General features: G+C 44.9%; 1 protein-coding gene across 2 annotated transcripts; it reads left to right on the forward strand.

Annotated features, from left to right (window-relative positions):
* The first annotated feature begins 4,052 nt into the window (after window positions 1–4,052).
* FAM170A (family with sequence similarity 170 member A) lies at window positions 4,053–8,316 on the forward strand. 2 transcript variants are annotated; one of them, XM_066277925.1, is made up of 3 exons: window positions 4,053–4,122; window positions 6,695–6,835; window positions 7,598–8,316. In XM_066277925.1, exons 1-3 carry the CDS (start codon window positions 4,053–4,055, stop codon window positions 8,314–8,316), a joined length of 930 nt encoding a protein of 309 aa, XP_066134022.1. The 2 variants fall into 2 exon arrangements, with proteins under 2 accessions (XP_066134022.1, XP_066134023.1); XM_066277926.1 differs by lacking the exon at window positions 6,695–6,835.
* Window positions 8,317–10,881: the final 2,565 nt, after the last annotated feature.

Here is a 10,881-nt window from a genome sequence, read left to right on the forward strand (position 1 = left end):
AAATTGTTTGGAGGAGCATGCTAGTTCTTAACCTGAATTTCATAGCTATTCTGATAGGTGTATAGCAATATCTCATTGTGGTTTTCATTAGTGTTTCCTAATGACTAATATTTTTTTCCTGTGCTTATTTGCCATCTGTTGTCCTCTTCAGTGAAACATCTTCATGTTTTTTTTAAGGTTGTTGTTTGTTTATTTTTTTGTCATTTTCTAATTGGGATTGTTTAGTTTTTTTTTAATTTATTTTTTTACTGGGATTGTTGAGTTTTTTCGCTGATGAGTTTGAGAGTACTTTAGAGATATTACTCCTTTATCGGATATGTGATCTGCAAATATATTCTCCTAGTCTGTAGCTTGTCTTCTCATACCCTTAAAAGGATTGATGACAATAAAGACAGTAAATGATATTAGTTCTGATGAAGTCTGGTTTATTTTTCCTTTTATGGATTGTTTCTCTTTTGGATTGTTACAATAGGCCCACAGTTCTCTCTGCTGCTTCTCTTGCCTCCCAATAGACTTTGCTCAGCAGTGCAATGAGAGTGATATTTTAAAATGTAATTTTTTCACTCAGAACTTCCCAAGCTTCCCATATCACGCAGAGTAAAAGCCAGAGTTTGGACAACAGCCTATATGGTCTCTCATTCTCTCCATGACCTTACCTCTTACCGTCTCTCTCTGTCTTGGCTTTGGCCACATTGGCTTCCTCTGTGATATTCAAACAGGCCAAGCAACCCCTGATCCAAGACTCCAGCCTCTTCTTTTTTGCTGAAAAATAGGCCCTTGGCTCTGAGCTCCCTTGCTGCCCTTGGGTCTCACTGAAACAGGGCTTTTTTACATGAAGACTTCCATGACCTCCCATTTAACAGAGAAATGGCTTCATTTCCTATAGCCCCAAATTCACCTTCTTGCTCTTTTTTTCCTCACATCTTGCTTGTCAATATCTAACCTATTACATATATCACTTATTTAAAAAAATTATGTTTTATTCTCTAGAATTAAGCTTCTTGAGAGAGAAATTTCTTTATTTTGTTCATAAATGTTCAACTATAGGATTTAGAGAGCCTGATACACAAAAGGGACTCAGTAAGTATTATAGAATGAAGAATGAATAAAAAAAATGAAAGAATGACTGAAGTACATCCCAACCTAGCTTGGACTTGCTGAGTTAAACCCCATAGACCCTTGCTTGGAGAACCTGTGCTGGTGCCACTGGAATCATCTTTCCTTTTCTGAAGAGAGGCTCATTTCTTTTGAAAATTCAAGGTCTAAGAAAGATGCCTTAAGACTCATCTGTGGCCCTGGCTGATTGGCTCAGTGGACAGAGCATCAGCCCTGCATGTGGATGTCCTGAGTTTGATTGTTGGTCAGGGCACACATGAGAAGTGACCATCTGCTTCTCTCCTCCTCCCTTTCCCCCTCCTTTTTCCCTCCCCCTCTTGCAGCCAGTGGCTTGATTGGTTTAAGTGTCAGCCTAAGGCACTAAGGATAGCTCGGTTGATTTAAGCATCAGCCCAGACAGCACGAGTTGATCCCAGTCAGGGTGCAAGCAGATGTCTGTCTCTCCATCTCCCCTCCTCTCACTTAAACAACAACAACAACAACAAATAAAAGAAGATGAATCATTTGCCTTGGAATGATGGAATTAGAATTTCTAATGATCCTGACCTGTGGTGGCGCAGTGGATAAAGCATCAACCTGGAACACTGAGATCTCCAGTTCAAAATCTTGGCCTTGCCTGGTCAAGGCACATATGGGAGTTGATGCTTCTTGTTCCTCCCATCTCCTCTCTCTCTTTCTCTTTGCTCTCTAAAATGAATTAAAAAAAATTCGCATTAAATTAGAACTCCTAATGAAGTAATTATCATCAGTGGTTACTAATGCTATTTGTTGCAAGGTTGACGGGGAACATTAGAGTGGAGGGATCAAGCTGACAGCACCTGGAACCACTGCTCAGTCCTAACATCATTAAAAATGGGACAATTTACGTGCTTCTTGTTGTGATGCATTAGGAAGGTACATAGCAACCCCTTATAAAATAGTATTGCAAAAAGAAATTGAATAAATATAATCAGCTCTCTAAATTTAATTATATGTTTGCAAGGAAATACAGGTAATAAGGGATTAAATGTCTTAAATGAATACAATCAACTAACTCCAGACTGGAAAATTCTACAGGGTAAACAACTTAGTTTCTTCAACAACAAAAGGAGCAGGGGGGACTGTTCCAGACTAAATGATATGTTGACCAGTGGCACCATACAGACCTTGTTTGGACTGGAACTCCATCAACCAGGTACAAAGAAAGATATTTTAACACAGTTGGAGGAAATTGAGTATGGCCTGGCTATTAAGTTCTATGAAGGAATTCTGGCTACATTTGTTGGGGGAGATAATAATAATGGTGCAATGTTTAAAAAAACAACAACACATTTTTGTCTGTTGAAGATAAATACTGCTGCATTTAAGGAGAAATGATATAATGTCTGAAACTTGCTTTGAAATCCCCATGCCCCCCAAAACACCTAAACTAAAAGAAATGAATAAACTTAAAGGTTGTGTGTGTGTATACAGCACAAGGATGACAGAAGACTGATAATTCTTGAAAATGGGCGATGGGTTTATGAAGCTGCATTCCCATTATATAATCCTCTTTACTTTGTGTTTGAAAATTTATGCAAAAGAAGGTTTTTAAAATTCTTCCTCACCCCTTCTTTCCTAAGGATTCTCCAAGAAACGGGTCGGTTCGGCTCACCAGCAAGCCCTCCCAGGGCTGCAGTGGCCCCGTCTTCATCCTCCCCCTGCATGAGACTGTGGGAAATTCTGTAGCACCCTTTCAGATTTGGACCCACCTTAGTGCACTGGCTATTTCTGATGTTAGCAGTCCTCCCACTGGACCATGGCCACTGGCTCGCGGTGAGGGGTCTCCAATTTTAGCTTGGAGTCAGAGAGGATCCAGATGGGTCGCCACTTATAACTGGCATAAATTTCAGCCCACAAGCAGAGGTGTGCAAGAAACAGTATGAATAACTCCACTTAGTTTGCATTTTAAGCCTTGATCCTGCAGGTGTCCTGTTTAGAGTCTCACTGATTACTGTCCGGAAATCTCACAGGGCCCAGGTTCTGGGGATGGGGGGTGGAGAGAGCATGGCACACAGTTGTAATTTCGATGCCCACCAGCTTGGGTGCCATGCCTCCTTTCAGTTTGCTGACCCATGTGCCATGGGTGAGGCAGGTCGCCAAGGTGCTTCCTATGTGCCCAATCCAGCCATCTCCTCTGGGAGGTTTTGCCATACCTACCCCTCCAGCTACGCCTGAGAAGCCACTTCTCCGTGATCCCTACACTTTCTCTCTGATTTAATTAGCACCTCTCAACACACGGGGTAAGAAGGGAATAGCTAATTTCAAAAACCCTGCTTCTGTTCTGTTTCTGCACAAGCATCCTCTCTTTCTGTGGAGTTTGGGGTTTTAGAGACAAAGGAAAATAGTAGCAGCATGCTATGACTGCTTCCTGCCTCGCCCTGGCCCTGTTCTGGCCAACAAACAAAGAGTTTGCTACCCATTTGAATCCAGAAGGGAAAGGGTAAAATAAAGGGAGAAACAAAAAAATAAAATGAAACGGAAACAGATTAACATCTCAAAATACCCTGCCACATTTGAAAGATGCAAAAGTTGAATTCATGGGAGAGGTTCCACTGGGGAAAAAAGGAATGGTTGAGAATGAGGGTCTGTGCAGTGGCCGAGACTGTTGGCCCTCGGTGCATGGAATGCTCCGATGTCATCACTGAGGCCAGAGAGTTCTGCTGTGGGCCTGGCAACCTTTGAACCTTAAGAGCCGTGCCCTTGAACCCTACAGCCCTGCCCTGTAGTGAGCATGGCCAGTGCTGCAGGTTCTCTGAGGGGTCTGAGTTCTTCAGCCGTTTAGGAGACTCGACCATTTTTATTTGTACTGAGTCATTTCAATGGACTTCCTGAGAACCAAGGAGTTCTGACCGGTAGGGAAGAAGAGGAGGAACTGGATGTTAGGCATCTTCTAAAGGACTCTTCTAACTGGTACTATGAAACAGCGACAAAAGAGGAAACATCTGGAAAATGAAGAGCCCCCGGAAACTGAGGAGAAGGGAGGAGGTACGTGCTGGGCCACTTGTCCGCGGCAAGGGTACCTGCCAGCCTGAGTTTTCTCTAAGAATCGGGGACTGAGGAGAATCATGCCACCGATGAAGTAGGGAGGGAGAGACCTGGTGTTGGCTGATGCTGCCATGTCCCTCCTCAGGGTCCCCATGGTTTGAGATGGCACAGAGAGGCCAGATGCCCCTGGAAGATGGAAAGTCAGCCCTGCCAGCCTGCGTGCTGCTCGGCCTTGAGTCACGTGGGACTCACAGCAGGCCGGGGCTTCCGCTTGCACAGACCCAGACGTGCAGCTTTTCTCTGTGCCTCGTTCTTCTGTTCTCTTTCTTTGAATTTACCCTGGTCACAGGGCAGCTGGACAGGCTGCTGCTAGAGGTCCCTGAGTTGCTTTGTGCATGTTTCCAAAGAGGGAAGAGAAGCCCATTGAGTTTAAGGCTTTGTTGAAAAATATCTCCAGAAGTAAAATGCCTGTTCGAAAGATTGTCTAGGGATGACGTCACATTGAAAGCATGGAGACTTTATTCCTTCAGCAGGAAGAATTACCAACGTGACCCATGGGAGTTTGTGAATCTACAGGTGTGGGCCTCCCAGAGATCAAGGGGAGGGAAGGGCCTTCCAGAGACTGAGACCAAATGGTCAAGTGTGAGAAAGGCTGTCCATGCCCTGTGGGAGCTCTGTGAACTGTGGAGGCACTTCCCAGAACATGCGATGATTCTGCGCATTAAATGGAAACTAGTAGTTTGCTCTGAGAAGCTGGAGTCGGGGGTCACGTGTTGGAGATGGGGCAGAATGAAGCCCACTCCAGAGATTCGGCTCCAGGTTCCTGCCCCAGATTAGAGCCCGGCAGCTGCCATGAGGCCCAGGGCCCTGAGGAAGACAGGATGAGCCCTGGAAATGGAGGCCTGGATAGTAGGCAGATTTTCAGATAGCAGCTGGGACAGGATGGGGAAGGCAATGAGTGTCCCTGTCAGGATATTTTTGTTTCTGTGTATGTGTGCTGGGGAGCCAGGGGGAGAATGCGGGTAGAGTGCTCATCGGATGTGTAGTCTGTGTGATAAGGTTCCTATCATCGTGCCTGGACCTGGGTGACACTCAGTACATGTAAGAGTGTATACAGAATTCTTGTGAGTGGTGTTTCATGAGACAATCATTTATATACACTCATGTGCATTCTGATGGAAAAAAAAATGCAAATCTCCACATACAACTTCTCTATTAAAGAACACAAAGAACATGTAGGTATATACACATATCACTCCTATACTACGGTCCTATACAACCCTGTGTATATCATCCTCTCTCCCCACACCAAACTCTGGAGGTTGTATATCTATATATCTATATATCTCTATCTCTATCTAGATTTAGATCCTCACTGTCATACAAGCAGAGCTACCTTCAACTCTCTCTAAATACTAGCAGTCCTCGAGTTATGAACAAGATAGTTTCTGTAGGTTTGAAAATGTTTAAGTATTTATATGCACAGAAAGGTAAAAATAAATACTATGTTAAGACAAACATCTGTCTAAGTTGCATTTAATAGGTGAATATACCTGTTCCAACTTACATATAAATTCAACTTAAGAACAAACTTACAGAACTGTTCCAACTTACATACAAATTCAGCTTAAGAACAAACCTACAGAACTGATCTCATTCGTAACCTGGGGACTTCCTGTACCTCTGCAAGAACTAGTCACATTCATATATACCACCCACATGACATCTTGTGGAGTAATACCAGACCTACTTTGCACAAACCATTAAAAACACACTGCTTCACCAATCCTTATGAAGCTTGCCAGATAAAACACAGAATGTTCAGTTAAATTTGAATTTCATTTAATCCACATAATTTTTTAATATGAACATGTCCCAAATATTATAACCCAAAAATCACATCAGAATATTTGCATTAAAAAGTTATTCATGGTTTATCTGAAACTCAAATTTAACTGGCGTTCTGGATTTTTGTTTGCTAAATATGGCAACCTTTATATGCTTACACATTATATATTTCCTGTATTTCTATTTAGTGTCTGTCTTCCCTTACTGGAAGATTTAACATTATTAGAGCCTAAAATAGTGGAATTGTGGCTGATACATAGCGATTGCTCACTGAATATTATAAGTGAATGAATGAATAAATGAATGAATATACACCACAAATACAAACCATACCACATAATTAGGTCCCATGTTTCACATTCCTTGGTTGTAAATACAAACAAACCATGCACACAAACTCTCCCTGAACATACAGACAGACATTTCTACTTTACCCACCACACCAATCCCACACTTACCAAAGGCTTAGCTGATACACAGCACTTTCACACTTCTGACATATTCACAGTCACCGCTCAGACTTACATTCCTAACAAAACACTGACAAAGCAATTGTTGATTCTAACTAAATACTGGAGTAACCATTGAGAACCAGAGTTTAAGCCATGTGTATTCACTGCACCTGACCTTAGCCAGATCCTCAGTAAACATTTGTTGGACAGATGAATGATTCACAAACACGCTCAACCAACCACTATCTCTAAGTCTTTCATTCTTTCCTCAGGAATCTCGAAGTCACAAGAGGATGCCCCTCAGCTTGGATCGACCGAGGTGGCCCAAACCTGTGGGCCAGGGTCAGGGGAGGTTTCCTCGGCCTCCAAATACTTCTCCTGTGTTTCTTCTCCAAGTAAGCACATCTGGGGTGGTAAGGAGTGGGGCTCCGTGGGTGCACGGCGAAGGCACGGGGTGGATCCAAGCCTGGGCCTCAGAGGGAACCCAGGGCAACCAGGAGTGATCTGGGCTCTGCACAGGGGGCTGGGGAGGATGGCAGAGCTGCTAGGAGAGCTAGGATATGAGCTCACTGTGGGAGGGTGAGCCCTGGTGCAACCACGTGGGGAAGTTAGGGAGTTGGGGCCAGAAAGTCTGGGCTTGAGGCATAGGGAAGAGGGGCCTTTGGAGGAGCATGCAAGCTTTGCCTTTGCTCCCAGAGAGGACAGGGTTCCTCAGCACGGGTCCTCAGCACGGGAGCAGGGCAGTCAGCCCAGGCCTGCACACCTCACACAGGCCACCATGCTTCATGAGTATCCATTCTCAGCACCCCCACAAAACCCAAACACATGACCCATAATGCCATTCTCCTGTGCTACGGCCCACATTCCACAAATAACACAGCAGTGACATCACAAACTGACATCACTCTCAGAACACACACCCTACCAACATCCCACGGACCACAGCCCTTACCACCATACTGCTTACCTCTATAGACAGACACCTCTCCAGTATCCCTCCACACACACAAGAAGCCCCCAGATGACACCAGATGCACTACCCCATAATATGAACGACAAACACACAACTACATCACACTATGGTCACTCTCTCCTATAACCTACCTATTCACACTTGTTTCCTCAGCTTTTGGCATGCCCCACACACATCCTGTGTTTCTAATTTCCTTTCCCAGGAATCTGGGGAGTACACCAAGATGGTCCCCAACCTAAATCCCTAGCCCCGGGGAAGGAACAGGAAGAGACTGCTCCCGTTTTACAACATGCCTCCTTATCATCCCCTTTATCCTATAAGACCTGTGCGACCTCTCAGTGTATAAACAATGAGGAAAGGGGCATGAAAATATACTACATGCAGGTACAAGTGAAAAAGGGTGTGGCTGTCTCCTGGGAGACAGAGGCAGCCTCGGAGCCACTGAGAAAAAAGCCCAAGATGGAAGAAGTGAACCTTTCTGAGGACGTGCGGGTAGACACGCCCCCCTCTGATGTGTCCACCAGCAACCTCCTATTTGACAGTGAGCCCAGCGGGGAGGTGAAAGAGCCCGAGGTAAAAGGAGAGATGGACAGCCATCCCGGATCCTCTGCAGCAGAGGAGAAGCCCCGGGCTAAGACCCCTGACTGGCTGGTGACTATGGAGACGGGTTTCAGGTGCTTGGCCTGCTGCAGGGTCTTCTCCAGCTTGGAGATGCTCAAGGAGCATGTGCAGTTCGGGGTCAGGGAGGGCTTCAGCTGCTACGTTTTCCATCTCGCCATGGCTCAGCAGAGGAGCAATGTGGAATCGGAACCCATCCAGGAAAAGGTAGAGGAAGAAGAGGAGGAGGAGGAGGAAGCTAAGGATAAAGACGATGAGAAGCAAGAAGAAAAAAAACATGAGGAGGAACAGCCCACAGGGTAAGACCTTGGCGGGAGGAGGTCCTGGAGCCAGTGTCCAGGCTGTGTTTCATCCTCCGAAGGACCGGAAGTGAGCAGGGGCTGGGCATGCGGAGGAAGCTCGGCCTTCTCCAAGCTAGTACAGCACTGTCTTTCAGGGGCAGGCCCTGCATCACTGTGGGGGAGTTGGGGATTGTATCGGGTCAGGGAACAGCTGGAGGGTGGGGGCAGGAAACTTGGTCCTTTGCTTAGTGCTCAGGCATTTAACAAAGGCATGTCTGGAAGCAGAATTGATCCTGAGCATTACAGCTTCTGCAGGAAGTGCTGAGAATTTCGGAGGGCTAACAGAGTGCCATTCTTCTTTAAGAAGTGTCTTCCTCTGTTTTGGTTTCCGCACAGCAACTGAGATTCCTGGGCCAGAAGATCCTGGAAGATGGTGTAGCCTCCTCTTGGGAGAGGTAAGACATGAGGCAGGCACAGTCTCCCCAGCCTGCATCGTGAATGCCCAGAGGAATCTAAGGGGAGGGGCCTCTGCACTGCACCAACTGTGGCATGCCCAACGCTTCAGGGAATTACTCCTATTTACTTATGGAGAAAGTGGAGAATTTGACAGTTCTCCTACAGTCTCCATGATGGACTTCACTATAAGAGGAAATGCTGCCAGCAGAGCTCAGCACATCCTCATGGGCCAGGAGTGGTCTGAAGAAAGGACAGGGTGCTTAGCAGGACTGGAGGTTTATGGGCTGAGAGCTCTTGGCCTGAGCTGGGATCTCACTATGGACCATGAACACAGTTCCTTGACAGGAAGTGGAATATGTAGAGCAGGGGTCCCCAAACTATGGCCCGCGGGCTGCATGTGGCCCCCTGAGGCCATTTATCTGGCCCCTGCTGCACTTCCGGAAGGGGCACCTCTTTCATTGGTGGTCAGTGAGAGTATTGTATGTGGCATTGCTCATGTATAGTACTACTCCCGGTGATGCAGGACACATGCATCACGGCTCTGGAAGTGCATCATATGACGCACATCCAATCTGTAGCTGCGGTGCCCCACATTGAAATAGTGGACAGTTTGTTGATTTAAATTTACTTGTTCTTTATTTTAAATACTGTATTTGTTCCCGTTTTGTTTTTTTACTTTAAAATAAGATATGTGCAGTGTGCATAGGGATTTGTTCATAGTTTTTTTTTTTATAGTCCAGCCCTCCAACGGTCTGAGGGACAGTAAACTGGCCCCCTGTGTAAAAAGTTTGGGGACCCCTGATGTAGAAGGACATACTTTAAAATGAGGTTGGTCACAGAGAGCTGGGAATGTTCTAGAATCTTTATTTTGCTGTAGTTAATCTGGAAACAAACTCATTGTGGTATGCGTGGCCTCTGAACTTTAAGACAAAGTGAAGGGTAACTCTTGCTAGCAGAGCTCATATTGCTCCTGGTCTTTTCCTCTTCTGCCTCTTTTTTTCCCCTCACTTCCAGGGAGAAGACAGAACCCTGAAGACAGTAGCAGATAGAATACCAGTGGTATAGAGGAAGATGGAGGGACCAGTACTCAGTCTAACGTATAAACATTATATGCAATAAACACTATTTTCCAAAACTTTCCTGGATATATTCTTTTTAAAAAATTAAAAAAATTATATTTAAAGATTTTATTATGTAAATCAGAAAAAAACAAGAACTACATGATTCCATACATTGGTGGAACATAAAAACGAGACTAAGAGACATGGACAAGAGTGTGGTGGTTACCAGGGGTGGGGGGAGGGAGGACATGGGAGGGAGGGAGGGAGAGAGTTAGGGGGAGGGGGAGGGGCACAGAGAACTAGATAGAGGGTGGCGGAGGACAATCTGACTTTGGGCGAGGGGTATGCAACATAATTTAATGACAAAATAACCTAGACATGTTTTCTTTGAATATATGTACCCTGATTTATTAATGTCATCCCATTACCATTAATAAAAATTTATTAAAAAAAATAAAATAAAATGCATTGTAATACAAAAAAATAAAGATTTTATTTTTATTATTATTATTATTATTATTATTATATATTTTTTGTATTTTTCCAAAGTTAGAAGCAGGGAGGCATCTGACAGACTTCTGCATGTGCCCGACTGGGATCCACCTGGCATGCCCACCGGGGGCAATACTCTGCTGCAGTCTGAGCCATTCCAGTGCCTGAGGCAGAGGGCATGGAGCCATCCTCAGCGTGCAGGCCAACTTTGCTTCAGTGGAGCCTTGGCTGCAGGAGGGTAAGAGAGAGACAGAGGGAAAGGAGAGGGGGAAGAGTGGAGAAGCAGATGGGCGCTTCTCCTGTGTGCCCTGACTGGGAATCGAACCCAAGACTTCCACATGCTGGGCCGACGCTCTACCCCTGAGCCAACCGGCCAGGGCCTAAAGATTTTATTTTTTAATTAGAGCTTATATTGAATATTATTTTGTATTAGTTTCAGGTGTACAGCATAGTGGTTAGACATTCATATACTTGACAAAGTGTCTCCCCTGATATTTCTAGTACCCACCTGGCACTATACCTAGTGGATATATAATCTATAATTATATATCTATAATTATAGATTTAAATTATATTAA

This window comes from Saccopteryx bilineata, chromosome 4 (genome assembly GCF_036850765.1).
Source record: "Saccopteryx bilineata isolate mSacBil1 chromosome 4, mSacBil1_pri_phased_curated, whole genome shotgun sequence".
Classification (NCBI taxonomy): domain Eukaryota; kingdom Metazoa; phylum Chordata; class Mammalia; order Chiroptera; family Emballonuridae; genus Saccopteryx; species Saccopteryx bilineata.

Coding starts and splice junctions, on each gene's coding strand:
- FAM170A (XM_066277925.1), top strand. CDS start 4,053: ATGAAACAGCGACAAAAGAGGAAACATCTGGAAAATGAAGAGCCCCCG. Junction 4,123..6,694: donor AACTGAGGAGAAGGGAGGAG/GTACGTGCTGGG, acceptor TTCTTTCCTCAG/GAATCTCGAAGTCACAAGAG. Junction 6,836..7,597: donor AAGTAAGCACATCTGGGGTG/GTAAGGAGTGGG, acceptor TTCCTTTCCCAG/GAATCTGGGGAGTACACCAA.